Genomic DNA, 21846 nt, shown 5'->3' with positions numbered 1-21846 from the left:
GAGAATGGGTAGTAAAGGTTTTATTATGACTTATCCAAGGGCTTGCAAGGTTTAGTTACAGAGATGAGCCCTGTAGTAGTGGATCTGCAACTTTGCCTATGGTATAAGACAGGCATGTCAAACTCACTACCATTGGTGGGCCGCTTCGACGGCCATACGTGCGTCAGCGGGCCGCACTGTAACAAATACTATTATACAAAGTTACTGTAGCTTTCTTTCCAATACTGTAGAGAAAAGCCAAGCAAAATGACACCTTTTATTGGCTAACTAAAAAGATTACAATATGGAAAACTTTAAAAAAAATGTAACACTTAAAGTTTAAAGAAAAGCCATTTATTTCCATACAATCTCCATACAACAGCGTACAATTAGAGTCTTAGCCTCTTAGCTAGGTCCTTATATTATTATATTCATTATATTATATTCATTGCTTATATAGGAGTCTTACAGTGTGAGATCTATTTCTTTTGTCCCGACACCTCTTGTTAGTAACCAGTTCGTCAATATCAGGCTTGAAATCTTGTGCAGCTGCAACTTTTATGAAGGATGAAAGGTGCTCGACGGTAAGTCTTGAGCGATGTGGGGTTTTGGTAGCTTTCATTAACGAAAACAATTGCTCATAAAGGTAAGTGCTTCTGAACATAGACAGTACTCTCGATGCCAACTTACGGATCTGCACATACGAGGGTGGCAGGTAAGCATACAAGCCTGGCACACCAACTTCGTTGTATTTTGCCTTCAGAATAGAATCTGACTGCTGTTCAATCAATTCCATTTGGATATTCTCAGGCGCATTTTCAACGTTGTAAGAGTATGATGACGTAAACAGCGCAAAGTCCTGTTCGTGTGAACTGAAATTACGAAAACGCTCACTGAATTCATTGCTCAGTAATTCAAGTTGGAAAACAAATCCTCCAAAAATCTAATTTTACTTTAGTAAGTTTACTTCAAAGTTTATATTGTAAAATAAGCCGATATGCAAAAAGCCCCCTGACCTACACTAATTTTACAAACTCAAAATCACAAACATTTGTTAATAAACAACTCACCAACTTCTCGCGTCCACTTCAGATCTTCAGCTGTAGCCTGCACTAACTGTTCGTTGCAATACTAGCACAAAATTACATAAAACTAGAGCAAAAAAACGTGAAAATATGCGAGCTATTACTACTCGTGATGGTCAGTTCTGCCCAGTGGCCAGTCTCAGCAGCCCAGCCAGTAGTGTAGCCTGCCAGGGGCGGCTCTAGGCTCGTGGTGGCCCCGTCGCCCACCAATGTCAATATGGTATCTTATGCATGGCGGATGGCCACGTCCGTTGTGGACACTGCATAGCCGCCTCATGTTCATGACACGCTTCTATATGCGCGTGTCCGTAACTTGAAAACCAAGTGGCGGCCCATGATATTCTCATTACGGCAGAACATTATAATACTACATATAGCTTACTGCTCCAACTCGAGCGACATTAGTAAATATAGCGTACTAATTAACAAGAAACACAATGTTCTTCGGCCACATTGCCGTCAGCTGTGTCGTTATTTTCTCTTTCTGTTTTATATTCAATATATATTGGCGTGGTGGCCCTGTGCAGGTGCACAGTTTGCACATGCGTAAGGCCACCCCTGCTGCCAGGCTGGTGCAGCCTAGCACTTCAGTTGTGCCGTCATGGCTCATTAACTTTGGACAAGGCCCGTGGCTATACTAGCAGATGACGTTTTTCGGTACCGTAATGCCATGAGAAAATGCACTTTTGTCAGAAGGCAGAAGTGAGAAAAGTCAATAAGTAACGCCAAAGATGCAGAATGATTCAATCACAAACGATAGTAATCATTTTGTACAAGTTTAGTGCTAACTTGGATCTGTCATGCGGGCCGCACAGATTTCTGTTGTGGGCCGCGTGTTTGACATGCTTGGTATAAGAAGTAATTTTAAATGTGTTTTATTTTAAAATAACTATATCTGTCTCCACAGTGTTCATTTTTTAATGTGGGTAATTTTTTATTGCCTTTAATTTTTTATTTATGTGTTAAAATAATCCAGTAAATGGAAGTTTCATACCAACTTAACTAAAGTTACATTGTATTCTATCAAGCTACTTAACTAGTACATCTCTCAATACCAATAAGTGTGTGGTCTTGATTCTGTCTTTGTTATTCATTTAAAAACAGAGAAAGCAAAAACTGCTAAGACGAAAAAGGTTTGTTTTGAAAAACAATCCACATTTGCAGCTAAAATCTTTGTGAGAGTTTGATGTAGTGATGAAGAATGATTTGTTTCAAAATGAGCATAACAATAAATAAATGATTAGATGTATATTCTAAACCTTCACCTACGTAAAGAAGCAAAATATTGATAATTGAAATTTTGAAAGGCTGTGAGAACATTGTCTATACTAATTATTGGTCTGCATCTCTTCTGACTGGGTTTAAAAACTTTTTTGAACTCCGTGGCCTGAGATTTAATGCTACAATATTGTCTACCAGATTATAAAGGTTGTGTACGCTGTTTTTGATTTGATAGTAATTCTTTGTTATGATATGGAGAGCAGTTAGTGAAGACTTCATAAATTGAAAAGACATTCAATCCTAAGAATATAATAAATTTATTGTGAATTTCATAAGAAAGTACATTCACCTTGGGATTTCAAAACTGCAGACTTCACAGCTCCTTTTTATTATGATTAGGGCATGTATACACAGGCTAGACCTTCCAAGAAGCAATTGAAGATTAATCTGTGCCCAAGTCTTTTCTTCTGATTTGTCTCATTGTTTTCTTGTGTATTTTTTAATATATACACATTATGATTTCTTAAGTCTTGTATTTCGATTATACGGTTTAATACCTTTCATTTTCTTTAAAAATACAGGTAACTGGTGTTCCCCCAATACCTGTGCAGCCTCCAACTTTTCCTGGACATATGGGAATTCCTCCACCTGGTTTTCCTCCTGGCATTCCTCCACCACCCCCGCCTCCTCCTCCTCCCTTTTTAAGGCCAGGCTTCAACCCTCTTCAGATGCCTCCAGGTATTTTGTCTTTTTAAACTGTTAAGATTTCATGTTTCTGAAAAAAAATTCAGATATACTCTAAGCTTGTAGTTTGTTCCCTTCTTTTTCTGGATTGAATTGTGTTTACCACTGAAATGTATTTTTGAAACCTCACATTTAGATTGATAAATTCTGGTCTACAATTATCATTTTAAAACTAGGAGGTTATAGCCATGCAGGTTTAAGCATATGCCATATATGTCTAATGTACTGCATAGCTGAAACCATTTACAAATTATTTGTTTATCCTGTCCTATAAAATATAAATAATGAGTGTGTGTGTTTGCCTTTCATTCCTTGACTTACTAATAGAAAAAAGTGTAAAAACTCATATAAATGAATCATTCATAGATTCTGTTAAAGACAAAAGGTTAGCAGTAGTATAGCATGTTCGTATAATGAGGTATAACATCATCTTCTCATCAGTTTGAAGAGTAAGATAGTGTACTTTTTATTGTAAGGCACCAACAACGTCATATGTTTACTGTTATACTGTGCTATCCAAAGCCAATTTACTTTGAGAAATTTGAATGTGTCAACAAGCTGGTTGATAAGTAATCTACATTTTTATATAATACATATATATATATATATATATATATATATATATATATATATATATATATATATATATATATATGACTTGTCATAAAAATTAATTCTTTAGAATGTATAATATGAATAATGCCTAATTTTTTGTAGCAAGTGATTAGCTTTATTTAATAAGGTTAATATGTGATCGTTATGTAAACCAATTGGACTGTGACATGGGCATATTTTTGTCCTATTAAAATTAACCTTTATTTTATTTTTTATATATACATAAGCACAGCCCTGAGATCATCGAGTAATAATTCTGGAGTTTAGATTTACATATGTGATGGGGACAACAACAGCAAGAACAAAAAACCCTCCCTCTATGAAGGAAAAGTCATAGAGAGCAACCTGACTTCAGAACATCAGAACATTTTTCATGAGATTAAGCATTTCTTCTGTTGTTTGAAATTTTTGATGCAATGTTTTTCAGTCTTCATCAAATCCCTAATCTACTCTATATCTTATATAATACGCAACCACGGCTGTCTGTTTGTCTGTCCAGGATTTAAAATCACCTGTAGCTCGCAAACAGTCTGACCAGTTGACCTGAAATTTGGTACACATATACTACGGGACGTCTACTATCCGCTTTCGGGGTGATGATTTTTATTACTCTTTTTATTTTTATTTTATTTTATTGTAGAATCAACTCTTGGTAGCGATCAGCAGGGCGGCCGTGCAGCACGTGTGTACGGGCGCCATTCTCATTACCTCCCATCTTCGCCGTCACTTCCCCTACCTCTTCATATCTTAAATCATTTTTGAGGCAGATTGAAGACTTAAGTGCCAGCTTAAGTGAAAAATTAAGGAAAATATTCTAAGTAATTGCAACACAAACACTGACTTAATCAGTTTTAATTAACACAAAAAGATGCAGACAAAAGACGAGAAGAAGCGGGCCGCTAGGGTGGAGAAAAGAAGAGCTGCTCAGGAAGCAGCAAGCGCATCAACCTCTGAGCAAACGAATGCTTTAAATTGGGCTTATTTTAAAACCTACGTATATATGTTTGGTATCATTCCTTTCAGAATTTATATCAAACTTTAATGTGATGATGTTAGATTTTCAGATTCTTATTCAGGTTTTAAATTATAAACTAAAAAATATCAAGAAGTCCTGTCCCGCGAGACGAGACTTTGTGCCAAAAGATTTAACCATGGCCAGGGTCAGAAATAAAAGCAAAGAGTAGGACAGCTGCTGTACAGGCTTTTAAATGTTCGAAGCGCTGTATGAAATGCAGATCTAACGTCACGCCACAATGCAGAAAGCCAGCAGCTGATCGAGCAAACAGAAGGTAAAAAAAAAAAAACTGTTTCCCATTGTATCACCATTTAAGAGGGGGATTTGGAGGAGTGACCGCATCTCCTTGGGGTGTTTTCAGCTCCCCTCTTCACAACGCGAACGGCAGAGACACGCAGGCTGGTTTGGCGGGGGGGGGGATCCGCCTAGTATCAGATATAATCATCTGCGTGTATTTTCCCTGTATCATTTACGGTTTGTAATGAACAAAGTTATTTAACATTTACTGGAACAGTGAGTGTGTGAAGTATTTACCCTTTAGTTAAATTAATCAAATTAAAGGCATAAACAGTTATCTGACTTGAACATATCTAGGCTTTGGTAAAGCTAGCCTTCTCAATATAGACCTTACTTATATTGACCCTTACCATTAAGTCAAGTTTCCTGCGCAAAGGTTCACTGAGCAAAAGTTATTGATGCCCAATTGAAAGTGAAAAGAGGTTCAAAGCCATATTCTTAAGAATCTGGGATTTTACTGAACCACAAAATAACCACAATTTTAAAGTGGAAAACTCTAGTAGGGAAAACAAGAGTAGGGAATCCTCCTAGATGTGGTCATTCTGACAAAATGTACAAGAGTACAATGTGAAACTATTTATTAAGTCAAAAATTATCTTAAAAACATTAAAAGATACTACAGCATTTTCTTGACTCCACTGTCAGAAAAATACTTGGAAAAGATGGACTTTTACACAGCACAACTTTCACAAGTTCCTGCACTACCATCATTTTGTATGGATGGAAATGAAGTTCCTCATCAAAATTCTCCTGAAAGACGTTTTGCAAATGCTTAAGGCAGATGTATGTTTGCTCGCTGAATGTCTAAGGAGACTGCAAAATTGATTCCCCTACAGCTTGGATGTTTTCAGGTGTTCGTACAGTCTGAGGTCGGGCTTGAGATTTTCGGTTCAATGTTGTACCCATCTGTCTACATTTAGCCACCCACTGAAGGATTGTTTTCCAATTTAGGACATACTGAAGTTCATTCGGAAAGCGTGTTGCGTAGTGATGGTGGATTTATTGTTTTTGAAGAATGCTTCGACAGCGAAGCACATTGTGCTTCAGACCAAGGCATGTTGCCGACTGAAAACTACTAGGGATTGCCTATCAAAGGACCCCAACCCACTCGGCTGCCTCTACCTCACGCAAGGACCTTGAGAAATGTGGTACTTCATTTACGCTCACCACCCTGTATTATTGATTGACTGTGTTCAAAATCTGACGTTTACAAAAGCCATTTAAATAAAGCTAACTGCATGCAAAAATTTTGTAATCATAGGCCATTATCTTTAGAGCATAAAGTATTTTAGTAAATGAAATAATAACTGTGATGTTCTGTTTCATTTATGTTAGGTAGAATGCCCAGAGGGGACTGGGCGGTCTCGTGGCCTGGAACCCCTATAGATTTTATTTTTTTTCTCCAGCTTTCTGGAGTTTTTTTTTTTGTTTTTTTGTCCACCCTGGCCATCGGACCTTACTCTTTTTCTATGTTAACTAATGTTGCCTTATTTTAATTTCTTATTTTGTCTTTTGTTTTTCTTCATTATGTAAAGCACTTTGAGCTACTTTTTGTATGAAAATGTGCTATATAAATAAATGTTGTTGTTGTTTAACTCAGCAATTGGATTAGTCTCAGTACAATGATAGTAGCAACACTCTTTATTCAGAGGCAGTACTATATATCCCTGGCTACGTTTAGAATAGCTATTCAATCTCAGTGACAAAAGATAAAACAGCTATAGATAGATACTTTATTGATCCCAAGGGGAAATTCACATACTCCAGCAGCAGCATATTGATAAAAAAAAAAATTAAAGAGTGATAAAAATGCAGCATCTTATTGCAGATATTGAAAGACGCCAGCCTTCTAAGGAAGTATTGTCGGCTCTGTCCTCTCTTGCCCAGAGCATCAGTATTGGCAGTCCAGTCCAATTTATCATCCAGCTACACTCCCAGGTATTTATAGGTCTGTACCCTCAGCACACAGTCACCTCTGATGATCACAGAGTCCATGAGGGGCCTGGTCCTCCTAAAATCCAGCTCCTTGGTTTTGCTGGTGTTCAGTTGTAGGTGGTTTGAGTCGCACCATTTAACAAAGTCCTTCATTAGGTTCCTATACTCCTCCTCCTGCCCACTCCTGATGCAGCCCACGATAGCAGTGTCGTCAGCGAACTTTTGCGTGTGGCAGGACTCCGAGTTGTATTGGAAGTCCGATGTATATAGGCTGAACAGGACCGGAGAAAGTACAGTCCCCTGCGGCGCTCCTGTGTTGCTGACCACAATGTTAGACCTGCAGTTCCCGAGACGCACATACTGAGGTCTGTCTGTAAGAGAGTCCATGATCCATGCCACCAGGTATGAATCTACTCCCATCTCTGTCAGATTGTCCTTAAGGAGCAGAGGTTGGATGGTGTTGAAGGCGCTAGAGAAGTCCAGAAACATAATTCTTACAGCACCACTGCCTCTGTCCAAGTGGGAGAGAGATCCGGTGTAGCATCTTGGTATGTGAACTGTAGAGGGTCGAGGGCGTGGCGGACCTGTGGCCTCAGCTGGTGAAGCAGCAGCTGCTCCATGGTCTTCATCACATGTGACGTCAGAGCAAGAACCTTTGGGACTGGGGTGATGCAGGATGTTTTCCAAAGCCTCAGGACTCTCCCCTGTTCCAGGCTCAGGTTGAAGGTGCGCTGTAGAGAACTCCCCAGCTCCAACGCACAAGCCTTCAGCAGTCGTGGTGATACTGCATCTGGACCCACTGCTTTGCTGGCACGAAGTCTCCTCCGCTCTCTGCTTACCTGGGCTGCTGTAATTGTGGGTGGGGGGAAACTCTCTCCTATGCTGGTATCAACAGAAGGATGGGTGGAGGGTGCAGTACTCCGAGGTGAGAGTGGGTTAGGGTGGTCAAACCTGTTAAAGAAGTTGTTCATCTGGTTTGCTCTCTCCATGTCTGTCTTGATGTTGGCACCCCGCTTCGAGCTGCAGCTAGTGATGATCCTCATCCCATCCCACACTTCCTTCATGCTGTTATTCTGCAACTTCTGCTCCAGCTTTCTCTTGTACTGCTCCTTCGCCACCCTGAGCTGGACTCGTAGTTCCTTTTGCACGCGCTTGAGCTCATGCTGATCACCACCTTTAAAAGCCCTTTTTTTTCTCGTTCAAAAGGCCCTTGATGTCACTTGTAATCCATGGCTTGTTGTTAGCACAGCAGCGTACTGTTCTTACTGGAAGTACAATGTCCATACAGAAGTTGATGTAGTCAGTAGTGCAGTGAACAACCTCCTCAATGTTCTCACTATATGATCCCTGCAGGATATCCCAGTCCGTAGTTCCAAAGCAGTCTCTCAGAGTCTGCTCTGCCTCAGGGGACCACTTCCTAAATGAGCGTGTGGTTGTAGGTAGCACCCTCACTCTTGGTTTGTAGTGAGGCCGAAGCAAAAGCAGGTTATGATCTGCTTTCCCAAGCGCAGGCAGCGGGGTGGCACTGTATGCGTCTTTAACGTTTGCATACAGTAGGTCAATAGTCCTATTTCCCCGGGTGTTACAATCCACATACTGGGAGAAGGCAGGTAATGTTTTGTCCAGCGTCACATGGTTAAAGTCTCCAGAGATTAGCACAAGTGCCTCGGGGTCCTTTGTTTGTAGTTTAGCAACAGCGGAATGGATGATGTCACCCGCTATCTCCATGTCCGCCCGAGGAGGGATGTAAACAATAACAACAATGACGTGTCCAAACTCTCTGTGCAAGTAATGGGGATGCAGACTTACAGCCAACAGTTCGATGTCCCTGCAGCAAGTGGAGATTTTGATGTTTACATGTCCAGAGTTGCACTACCTTGTATATCACTTCCCGCAGGTATTTGCGTCTCTGTCCACTCTAACTGTGCTAAACCCAGGTAGCTCCACGTTAGCATCTGGAATGTTAGTTGTTAGCCACGTTTCACAAAAACACAACAAACTGCATTCTCTGTAGGTCCTGACATTTTTCACCAGTGCAGCCAGTTCGTCGATCTTATTTGGTAGTGAGGTCACATTTCCCAGGATTACAGAAGGCACCGAAGGCTTGTATTGCCACTTTCTCACTAGCTGCTTGGCATTTAGCTTAGCGCCGGCTCTGCTGCCACGATATGACCTTCTTACCTCATTGGGAACCACGCCAGCACGGGCCTTTGTTTTCAGCGCTGGAAGTTGACTACCTGAATAGACGAGTCTCGGCATGTAAAAATCCATGTCCAAGTAGTAATTATGTGTATTATGTGATGTTATCTACATTCCAGAAACTTTTGACCTACCTACAAACATGACCTCTTCTACAAATTTGCAGGAACAATTCTACAGTTATAACCCAGTCATAACTCATTATTGTTGCGATAGAAGCAATTCCCATTTCTCCAAAAGGATAAGCTTGAATAATTGGGTCATCATTAGAAAAGATGTTTCCCTTCAGTGCAAAATATGTATATGAGATGATTTATTATATGTGCCATTTCTGAAACATACATTGATAAATTTGTGATATTTAGCAGTAGGGAAGTAACATTACCAAAATTTCTGCTTTTGATATCCTTTACCTGTGAAATTTCACAATGCTTGGTACCTTTTCAATACCACAGCAAAAACAGAAATCCCATTCAACCCTTTTTTTTTTATTAAAAGTGCATACATTATTCATGGGAATAATACTGTGCCTCTTTCTGTAATACAATATAAAACATATAAATACTAATAGTAGCAGCAGCTTTAATACAGTGGTATATCTGTCACTGAATTACTTAACTATTATTTAAATAAAATAGTATTGACATTTATAAATATCAAAATACAAAGCAAGGTTTTAATTTTAATGTGTGGTTGACATGGAGATTCATCTATTTTAACAATAAACAGGTGGATTTTATAATCTGGGTGGTATTTCCACATAGGATTTATAAAGAATAATATCATTAGGATATCATCGTGTACCGTTCTTAATGTTTTCTCTCCAGTAACTGAAAAATACTGCTTAAAATCAATACCAAAAATAACATTCTTATTTTGTTGCACCTGTAGTGTTGAATTAGTAAATTCCATGATTACTCAGGATATTTTCATTTAAACAAACTAAGTTATTTAGGTTAATTTTATTTAAATATTTTCTTAGTTATGTTAAAATGTTTGCTTATATATTAATGCATTGTCTAGGTTTGTCTAGGTCTATCTTATTATAACCCCCTCTTCTTGTCCCTGTGACTACAGATTAGTCCCAGTTTATGATCTGCCTTGCACTTGGCAAGGCATGGCTGGCAAAGAGTTTCAAACCGTGTTGAACTTATGGTATGTATAGAATATACCGATTGTATTAAGTAAAGCATATGTAAGTTTGGCACAAAGAAATAACACAGCCTATAAGTAAAGAAAGTAAAGTTTTAACAAGAAGAGGCTACGTTTGTAGATGAAACATTTCTCCTTTTTTTTGCCTTTTATTCTGTGTGTGTAGTAATTTTTTTCTGAAATTTCTTGATTTCTTCCTTTTTAAATTTTCACTAAACCTTTTTAAAACTAACTTTATTGGTATCAGAAGTTTCTGTAGTTATGCATTTGACTCATGCTGGATCCTATCTTACGAACTCAGTAACTACTTGATTTTGGGAACAACAACAACATCATTTATTTATATAGTACATTTTCATACAAAAAAGTAGCTCAAAGTGCTTTACATAATGAAGAAAATAAAAATAAAAGACAAAGTAAGAAATTAAAATAAGACAACATTAGTTAACATAGAATAAGAGTAAGTACCGATGGCCAGGGAGGACAGAAAAAAAACAAAAAAAAAACTCCAGACGGCTGGAGAAAAAAATAAAATCTGCAGGGGTTCCAGGCCATGAGACTGCCTAGTCCCCTCTGGACATTCTACCTAACAAAAATGAAATAGTCCTCTTTGTATTTAAGGAACCTAAAAAAGATGCAGTTATACAAACTCTTTAAAGGTGTTTGTTTTGTCAGATGCATACTCTGTTAGGTGTGTGACTTGGCATCATTAGATTAGCTTGTTAAAAAGCTTAACAAAGACTAATATTTAATGAATGATAAAACCAATTCAAATATCAAGTATCTGCAACTCCTGGTGATAACATTTTCTAAACTCTCCATTCTTCTTTTTTTATTTATTTATTTATATATATATATATATATATATATATATATATATATATATATATATATATATATATATATATATATATATATATATATAACATTTGCCCCAACATAAAGGCTCCCTGTGTGAAATCAAACTTTTTAATTTTTCAATAACCTATTATTTCAGAACTCCTATTAAATAGCCTATGCTCTACTATGGTTAAGGTGTCATACATGGGTGATCAGACCTGGTTAGTGCTTAACCTATGTAAGAACCCAGTATCAAAAAAATTAACTGGACTGATGTTGCCTTTATTCAATTAATCATTACTAAGAGACTGCATTACATTCACCAACATTCCATTCAAATATATACAAAAGTGTGCTTTCACTATATTTGTTACATTTTAGTGGTAATACTCATAAATATCAGTTTGCCCTCAAAAACCAAGTGAATGACACAAATGTGCAGATGCGTATTTAGTAATGAAGTATACTGTTTTGCCCGTATTGCAATTTGGGGCTGTTTGCATGCATTTCTTTTAACATGTAATATATCATTAAGGGGATGTGCCTTGAAACGTTAAATACATTTTATTTCGATATTAACAAATGGGGCATCTCTTTTCATTAACATTTTAGCAAGCCAAATAGCAACTTCATTTGAAACTTGACTTGATGTTTAATTGCTACAATTGTTGTAAGTTCTGCCAGTGTGGAGTTTCTTTCAACACCCCACAATCTTATTTGTTTAATTGTGGATGCATGCATTGTTTACCCCACAAACTGAACTATATACACTGTTCAGAAAAATAGATGAATGCTTGGATGGACATGTGTAGATGTGCACACTTCCATTCCTTTATCGAATTGTGTATGTTCTCACAAGGAGTTCCTCAGGGCTCTGTCCTTGGCTCTCTGCTCTTCTGTGTCTGTATGCTTACAGTTGGCAATATTATTCATGGCTTTGAACAGGGTTATCATTTTTCTGCAGATCCTCAACTCTATTACATTGTTATAAGTGAAGTTCTTTCAGTTTACGTCTCTATTCAGATGCTCAGGATAATTTGTGTGTGTGCTATATAACAAATTGTGGTATTTGTTCAGGCTTTTCTTCTAGTATTGAATTTAGTATTTTACTCTGTTTATTTTCTTTTATACTATTTAATGCTTTGTATATGCTGTGTATATCTGTTTTTATTGTTCTATTAGGATATTATTTGTATCCAATGTTATATATAAACTGCTATTCTTTCTGAGACTCTGCAAAGTGCCTTGAGCATGGGAAAGGCACTATATAGCTAAAATGCATTATTATTATGACACTGTATTAAAAAGTGTTAATTACACCTTCATTTCATCTGCTTTTACAAATGAGTAGCACAAATTAAATGATTACAACTTGCATCTGGATCATCCATCCATCCATTGTCTCCCGCTTATCCGAGGTCGGGTCGCGGGGGCAGCAGCTTGAGCAGAGATGCCCAGACTTCCCTCTCCCCGGCCACTTCTTCTAGCTCTTCCGGGAGAATCCCAAGGCGTTCCCAGGCCAGTCGAGAGACATAGTCCCTCCAGCGTGTCCTGGGTCTTCCCCGGGGCCTCCTCCCGGTTGGACGTGCCTGGAACACCTCACCAGGGAGGCGTCCAGGAGGCATCCTGATCAGATGCCCGAGCCACCTCATCTGACTCCTCTCGATGCGGAGGAGCAGCGGCTCTACTCTGAGCCCCTCCCGGATGACTGAGCTTCTCACCCTATCTTTAAGGGAAAGCCCAGACACCCTGCGGAGGAAACTCATTTCAGCCGCTTGTATTCGCGATCTCGTTCTTTCGGTCACTACCCATAGCTCATGACCATAGGTGAGGGTAGGAATATAGATCGACTGGTAAATTGAGAGCTTCGCCTTGCGGCTCAGCTCCTTTTTCACCACGACAGACCGATGCAACGCCCGCATTACTGCGGATGCCGCACCAATCCGCCTGTCGATCTCACGCTCCATTCTTCCCTCACTCGTGAACAAGACCCCGAGATACTTGAACTCCTCCACTTGGGGCAGGATCTCGCTACCAACCCTGAGAGGGCACTCCACCCTTTTCCGGTTGAGGACCATGGTCTCGGATTTGGAGGTGCTGATTCTCATCCCAGCCGCTTCACACTCGGCTGCGAACCGATCCAGAGAGAGCTGAAGATCACGGCCTGATGAAGCAAACAGGACAACATCATCTGCAAAAAGCAGTGACCCAATCCTGAGCCCACCAAACCGGACCCCCTCAACACCCTGGCTGCGCCTAGAAATTCTGTCCATAAAAGTTATGAACAGAATCGGTGACAAAGGGCAGCCCTGGCGGAGTCCAACTCTCACTGGAAACGGGTTCGACTTACTGCCGGCAATGCGGACCAAGCTCTGGCACTGATCGTACAGGGACTGAACAGCCCTTATCAGGGGGGGCCGGTACCCCATACTCTCAGAGTACCCCCCACAGGATTCCCCGAGGGACACGGTCGAATGCCTTTTCTAAGTCCACAAAACACATGTAGACTGGTTGGGCAAACTCCCATGCACCCTCCAGGACCCTGCTAAGGGTATAGAGCTGGTCCACTGTTCCGCGACCAGGACGAAAACCACACTGTTCCTCCTGAATCCGAGGCTCGACTATCCGACGGACCCTCCTCTCCAGGACCCCTGAATAGACTTTTCCAGGGAGGCTGAGGAGTGTGATCCCTCTGTAGTTGGAACACACCCTCCGATCCCCCTTCTTAAAGAGGGGGACCACCACCCCGGTCTGCCAATCCAGAGGCACTGTCCCTGATGTCCATGCGATGTTGCAGAGGCGTGTCAGCCAAGACAGTCCTACAACATCCAGAGCCTTGAGGAACTCCGGGCGTATCTCATCCACCCCCGGGGCCCTGCCACCAAGGAGTTTTTTGACCACCTCGGTGACCTCAGTCCCAGAGATGGGGGAGCCCACCTCTGAGTCCCCAGGCTCTGCTTCCTCATTGGAAGGCATGTTAATGGGATTGAGGAGGTCTTCAAAGTATTCCCCCCACCGACCCACAACGTCCTGAGTCGAGGTCAGCAGCGCACCATCCCCACCATATACAGTGTTGACACTGCACTGCTTCCCCTTCCTGAGACGCCGGATGGTGGACCAGAATCTCCTCGAAGCCGTCCGAAAGTCATCCTCCATGGCCTCCCCAAACTCCTCCCACGCCCGCGTTTTTGCCTCAGCAACCACCAAAGCCGCATTCCGCTTGGCCTGCCGGTACCTATCAGCTGCCTCCGGGGTCCCACAGGACAAAAGGGTCCTGTAGGACTCCTTCTTCAGCTTGACGGCATCCTTCACCGCCGGTGTCCACCAGCGGGTTCGGGGATTGCCGCCACGACAGGCACCGACCACCTTACGGCCACAGCTCCGGTCAGCTGCCTCAACAATAGAGGCACGGAACATGGCCCATTCGGACTCAATGTCCCCCACCTCCCTCGGGATGTGGTCGAAGTTCTGCCGGAGGTGGGAGTTGAAGCTACTTCTGACAGGGGGCTCTGCCAGACGTTCCCAGCAGACCCTCACAACACGTTTGGGCCTACCACGCCTGACCGGCATCCTCCCCCACCATCGAAGCCAACTCACCACCAGGTGGTGATCAGTTGACAGCTCCGCCCCTCTCTTCACCCGAGTGTCCAAGACATGTGGCCGCAAGTCCGACGAGAAATCAACAGAAGCCTCTTGACTAACCATCTCCAATTTGCATCATACTTTTTGGAAATAATGTTGTTGTACTTAAAAACTAGTATGCAAACGTTAGGCTTGTATCTTTATTATTTTAAAATATATGGAGGCTTTAAAAAGGGGTCGTGTCCCTCATGTAATTGAATAAATGAGAAATAATAACAAAGAATGACAATGTTTCACAAGTCCTATTTTTTAAACTGTTTTTTTAGTATTAGATGTCTAACCTCAGAAGTAGTTGGTCCACAGTTATTTAGTTTCTAATATGGTTTGCTTAAAATTGCATAAAATTTGTTTTTATAAGGAATTAAAAATGGTAAAAAATATTTCACATTTACATTTAAAATGCATAATGGTCTGTATGACAAAGTCTTTCATAAAAATAATTATACCTCTGAAAAGAGGATGTTGTAGTTAGTAAGTGCACAAAATATGTAGTTGCTACTTTGAGCCAAACTGTATTTGCTAAGGTATCAAACAATGCAGTGCTGGTAAATTGGCCCTGGCATGTATGTGTGTGTGTGTATCCAGGAGTTTTTCCCATATGTGTCTGTTGCTTGCTGGGGTAGACTCCAACCGTCTAAACTGTGTTTAGAAAATGGATTCGTGGACAGAGGTATCATCACCACTATGAGGCATTTTTGTACGTAGCTCTCAGTCATGTTTTTCTCACGTATTATTGTTTCTTTGAAAGTAATTCATCTACTTGCATTCACACATAATTGTAGTACCAACTTGGCATTGAAGATGGGAATAAGTCCTACATATGCAAGTCTCAAGTAAACTTCATATTCTCATTCAGGTATGATTACATTTAAGCAAGTTAAGTCACTGCCTTTATTTAAGCAAGTCAAGTCAAAGTTGAGAAAATTTGAGTAAAAAATTGCTAACCATTTTACCACTGTATGGAATCAATCTAATTATGATAATATGCAAAATATACTATTATCTAAGCTGAGAATTAAGAATAGACTTTATCCAAGAAAATATTCTTAACAAGAAGTAATAGCAATTTCTGCATAAATGATTGTTTTACTTTGAAGTAATTTGCATTATGTATCATCGACTTTTCACACTTTCCTCATAAGTGTACTGTATCTAAAAGACACTATATTAAAAAAAGACTATGCTATTTCAGAGTAGCTACATAATCAACTCTCATTTGACAGAGTGATATCACTTATTTGTGAATCGTGTTGCTGAATTATCACCCCTCCATCACTAAACACCTGCTTATCAAGCTACTGTAACTTGATGCAGGTACTGCCAAAATCTTTTAAACAGTGACAGAGAGTTAGTTTGTCCATAACCTAAAACAGAAAACTGTCCTGATGATCACATATATCTAGGTAACTCTGTAACTTTAAGCTTTCATGGTCTAGGGTCTGCTCAACCTGCATTCTCTGTTCCATGATCATGTCTAGTAAAGAAAAGTATATATTGTGGTGTCAATGGTTATTATCAAAGATTTTGAAAAATACAGTACAGTTTCAAACACCTAAGACCTGTCTAGGAATAAGAATGTAATGACATGTCAACTTAAAGATTATATTATATACCTTTTGCATTGAATGTCTTGTGTAATGATTTTTTTTAGTAGGCAATATTTTGTCATGTCCCATAAAGCAAATCAAATTTCCTATGTAACAATGAAAAAGTACATGGATTATTTGTGTCCTCCACATTGGCATGTATCCATTGAGTTAAATAGTAAAAGCAGACTTATCTCTGATATCTCTTAGGTTACGTTAATGTCTTACCCATTTAAACATGATCTAATTCATGTTGATTGTGACTTAGGTAGCATATCACAGCATACTGTGGTATCTGTCTTTTTAAAAAAAAAAAAAACACTACAGCTGCACACTCCTGAATGGGGAAGCGACATTAACACTTTTTTGGCACATCACTGAAGGAACACCATCTGACATCGCTTACTTTATAAAACAGCACCTTCGACTCTTCCCTGCATCTTCCTTTTGCGTCATTTGGAGCCGTTACAGATGCTCACCAGGATTGTCAGTTTAGAAGGTGAAGACAAGGGAAGACTGTGTGCTACGCTTGCAGCTCTTGTTGTCAGTAGACTCGAAATGGCACAGAGCATGAGCATTTGGGTTAGAAAGGGGAAGCACAAAAGAAGGTCAGCTTAGTTGATGTGCAGCAGAGGAGACAGGCTCCAGATTCATTGTTTAAAGTGGAACAGTGAGGCATAGTCGTAGTATTTGGGACCAACAATCTAGCTAGTGTCCCTGTCATTATGAATCTTGTGTTGGTGATTTTTTTTTACCATCAGACCTTGAAGATGACCATTTCATTATGTGCAATGTTGTCTGCAGTAAATTGAGAATAACTAAAACTGATAAATCCTCAGTGCTGATCCTACCACTGCTTTTGCCCACCAACATGATGATTACTCCTGATGACTTATTCTGTTGTGGAGTGTGAAAAATATATCAACAAGATGTAAATTAAAAGAATGCAATTTCAAAAATAATCATTATGGCTATAAAACATGAGACTCTGTAAGTCGTTTACCTTCAGTCCGAGTTAAGTTGCAACTATTCAGTAAGCAAGTAAGTCTAGTCCTTTAAAAATATTGTTAAGTAAGGCAAAATTCAGAAAAAATCAAGACATATTAAGTGATGTGACTTTTGTCACCCAACATTGCTGGTTATCACTGATATTTTGAAAAAAACCTAGTACCATTACATTTTAGAAATTTTGGTATCAACTTGGTACCAAAGTATTGATTCTTGTGAAATTACTATGTAGCAGTAATTATAAGAAAATGTGTGCTTGCTAACTTTTGGCTTCATTATTTGAGGAAGGCTATGGCAAAAAAAGCACAATGTTAAGAATTGTAATGGCGAGTACTCGGGACCTGCTTTTTCATGCCTGTGCACTTGTATTGCTCACACGAAGGGGTGCTGAACAAAAAAAAAAAACCCTTTTATTAACACTAGAATTCCTGAAGCCTACAGAAAAACTCGTAATCCCAGCCCACCTTAAATCTCTTCACACCTCCCCATCAGCGTCTTTTGTTTTGTAAATGTGTCAATCAGCAGAAGCAGCAAGCAGCCTGCTATCCCATTCCCCGCCTTGACAGAGCTCAGCTTGCAGGCAAAAAGTTCTCCCAGCTCAAGCCAAGGCTCCTTATCTGCGTGTGAAATCTGAAGTTGTATATGGTAAGTAATACAGTATATCGTTATTTGGAATACATGCATTTCATGTGTGTTCCGTGTCTACAAAGACATATGGCTATCAATGAGTTAAAAACTCAAGCTCAAATGTCAATCAACAGGGAGTTTACACGTATTCTTGAATGGTGCCAAGGTTAAGAACTGGTACTTTGTAACAAAAAGATCATGGGTTCGAGACACAGCACTCCTTGTTTTGAGTAGTGAACTGCCATTATTATTAGTATTTCTACAATACAATAAAAACATACATTTGATTTGAATCTGTAACACCCAGTGTAAATTTTAGCTACTTGTAAAAGTTAGTGCTTGTTTTTTTATCGTTCAGTTTTATTCTCTCAGTGATGTTCACATGGTACAAAGAACTTGCCTCTCTAAACTTATGGCATTTATCTCCATTCTTTTCACAAGGGCAGCGCTGTGACTGAAGCCTGCTCAGAATTATTTGTTGTACCGGCAATCAAACATACGATGTCCTGTGACCACTATCAGACTTGACAAAGGCAGGACCGTAGCAACAAATAGCTTCTTCACAGCGCTTTGGCCGGCTATTAGATTGCTGCAGTACAGCACAACTCTGCTTGGCACCATAAGTAAAATGGGACTTCCACCTGCAGCTAGTCACTTCAGTATGCAAGCAATTTGCCACACTACTTTTTAGATCTGACAGTGCCGGCTTTACACTGGTGGTTACAGACTGAAATCAAAGGCTTCTTTTTTTTGGGCACATACTCCATCAGCACAGCGCTGGGTTATGTTAAATTGCTAGAAGTATTTTCTTAATTTTAAAATGTTTGCTTCTATATTAATGCATAGTCAATGGGAGGTTCTATTATAACTCCTACAAGCAAAATTATAAATGGAATATTCTATTTATTTCTTGGCATTCTGAGTACAGACTAGTTCAATTTATGATATTCCTTGCAGTTGGTAAGGCATGGAGTGCAAACAGTTTCAAACCGATATTGAACATACTGAGCATACTGAACGTACTGACATAGTGAAGCATATGTAAGTTTGCCATAGAGGAATAACACAACTTTTAAGTATAGAATGTAAATGAGGTTTAATATGACAAAGCTAAGATTGTAATGAAATAGCGTAGAAGCCTTTTTGCCTTTTATTCTGCATGTGTAATAACCTTTTTCTGATTTTTTTGTCATTTGTTCATTTTTAAAAATTTCACTAAACTTTTTAAAACAAACTATTGGAGTGAGAAATGTGTTTTGTTACACGTTTGACTCAGGCTGGACCCTACCTTGTCAGTTCAGTAGCTGCTTGATTTTTGGGAATCTGGAAAAGATGCAGCTATAATTTAAATTTAAACTCCTTGTTTAGGTTTGACACCAGCTCATGGTGAAAGAAATCAGTGTCAACCAAAGTCAAAAAAAATGAATATTGAAAGACACAACAGGTACCATTCTGTTTGCATGCTTTGGCACATTAGCTGATCAGAGTTGAACTTTTGAAAAGACAAAATGTGCTAATTTGTACAACTGTCTAAACTGAGAAAAAGGAATTTATGTACTTTAAGATGAACTATTAGTTGAAAGTTTTGGCATTCCTAGTGCATGATTAAAATGATAACCTCGTGCGAAAGTCATGGTGACTCTCTGGAAGACCATGATACAGCAGAGAGATAGGAAAACCATGACAACAGTAAGGCACCCATAACTCCAGTGCAGCCCAGGTTTTTTTTCCTGGATGACTATTAATGTCATTAACAGGTCAGAGACAAAATTATGGAGAAGTATAGGTCAGGGTTGGGTTATTAAAAAAAATCCTAAAATTTGAATGGAAAGACAGTGGCTCCACTACAAACCTTAAAAGAGAAGGCCACCCACTAAAACTCACAAACTGAGCAAGGATGGCATTAAACAGAGTCAACAAAGACATCAAGTATAACACTGAAGGAGCTGCAAAAGTCCATAGGATAAATACTTTCACAAGACACTGTAAAGAGAAAAAAAAACTGATTCAATTAGGGGTTAACAGCAACCTTTTACATAACAAATATATACAGGGTGAGTCAAAATTATGTTAACATTTGAATGGCGGAAACAATTTATTCAGAAAACATACATATGTGCAAGATAATTTACAGGAATATCTCAACATGTTCGCCATCATGTTCAACACATGTACTATTTGTTACACATAAATTGTTCACAGATATTGTATATAAGTATATACATAGCAATACTATTAGTGTTAACATAATTTTGACTTCCTCCGTATTATAATAAAAGCAGTTGCTGTTTACAAAGGAAATTTTAACCTTAGTTACAATGGTGAATACTCATGTTATCCCTTAAAACTAAATAGGGATCTCATACTAAATTTAGTTCTTTTCATTTTTCACTTTTGTGGACCATAGCATTGCTCTTATTGGAATTTCAGTTATAAGTAATACACTTTATTTTTTTTAATATGAACTTGTGGCAGTTTCTTTTTGTATTATCAGAGATAGTAGGAAAAATATATAGGTTACTTCAGCCTCTGCTACCTTTAGAAGCCTTATTTACAGTATATACACTAAAGTGTAAACTGAGAATATGACATTACAAATGATGGTCATGAAAATTTTTTATTTTCTGAGATCAATTAAAATATAAGATGTATTTTTTAGCTCATCTTCGGTTCATGCATTTGAATTGGGATTACATCCCCTGCCCTATTGAACAGCCAGATGCTTTGTAAACTTAGTAAAAGCTAAGTTGTCAAAATTGTAAGTTGTCAAAAAGTTCCCTTCTTAAGAAAATGATCAATTCTTGTTCCAGACCCCAACTTTCTGCTGTTGAACTAATGTGGTCACTCGTCATTAAGCTCTCGCGAAGTATTTGTTCCGTATTGAGGTTCTATATTCATTTGTGTCCATGTGTGTGTTTTTTTTTTTTAACCACTTAAAAATAAAAAATTCCCTCTTTGTTTAGAATTATTTTTTATGCTTATGTTTTATCCAATCACCTGTGATTTTTTTGTAGAATTTTTCTAAGCTTTAATAATTGTATTTGCAAAGGTTACTTTCAATGTTATTATTTGCCAATGCAGAGGCATTTTGTGTTTTGGAAAGGCTGTGGTAATGTATTGTTGACACTTTGTGTTAAGATTTTGAACATAACTTGTGGTATAATCTTTAAAAGATTTTACCCCCATAGTGTATATGGTGTTCCTTGCCTTCATCTCTGAAAATGGTGTTAAATAAAAATTAAATTTGTAGGAGTACCACAGTATTCACATGTAGTTACTTTATTTTTTTCTGGGCATGTCAAGTTTGAACCCAGACAGCAATGAATTTTAAGATTCCATTTACTTTTTGTTTATTTGGTTCATTTTGGGCTAACTGAATCTGTATATGTGGACAAATTGCTAAAATGGGGTAAATTAGTGAATGGAAGATAAAGAGAAAATTTGTTTCTGCTGATTGCTTAATGTTTTTTTTTTTTTCTTTTCCTTGTACGTCAGGATTCCTCCCTCCTGCTCCATTGCCTCCTTTGGGGACTGGTGCTTCTTTACCTACAAATAATTCTTCAGTAGTTCCAGTTTGTAAGTTTTTTGCTTTATTTTAGAAAATCTTACTTTTTAAAGTATTTTAATTTTAAAGTTAACTATGTGTTTTGACCATTTGTCAGAAAACCTCTCTCTGTTCTAGTTCTTAACACTAGAATTACCAGAGCCTACGAAAAAACTCGTAAATCCGTCCCACCTTAAATCGCGTCTTAAATCCGTTTGCACCTCTCCGCCAGAGTCCTTTGTCATCTAAATGTGCTGATAAAGCTACTAGCAGCCAGCTATTCCATCCCCCCACCGACTTAGAATGAACTTCTCTCCTAGCTCAAGCCTTGCCTTGATTTGATTACCTGGGATTGAA

At 38.9% G+C, this 21846-nt stretch overlaps 1 protein-coding gene across 2 annotated transcripts in view; it reads left to right on the top strand.

The window, feature by feature from the left end:
• LOC114650326 (SR-related and CTD-associated factor 4-like) overlaps window positions 1–21846 on the top strand; it is a 381518-nt gene that overhangs the window by 289113 nt on the left and 70559 nt on the right. For both annotated transcript variants that reach the window (XM_051925744.1, XM_051925743.1), the window contains exons 17-18: window positions 2867–3023; window positions 21441–21521. In XM_051925744.1, the coding sequence (XP_051781704.1) occupies window positions 2867–3023; window positions 21441–21521 (238 nt within the window). The remainder of the gene's footprint in view (window positions 1–2866; window positions 3024–21440; window positions 21522–21846) is intronic.

The sequence above is a fragment of the Erpetoichthys calabaricus genome, chromosome 4, assembly GCF_900747795.2.
Source record: "Erpetoichthys calabaricus chromosome 4, fErpCal1.3, whole genome shotgun sequence".
Taxonomy (NCBI): Eukaryota; Metazoa; Chordata; class Cladistia; order Polypteriformes; family Polypteridae; genus Erpetoichthys; species Erpetoichthys calabaricus.
Note: the sequence above shows the minus strand (reverse complement) of the source record. Positions and strands in the feature narration are given on the sequence as shown.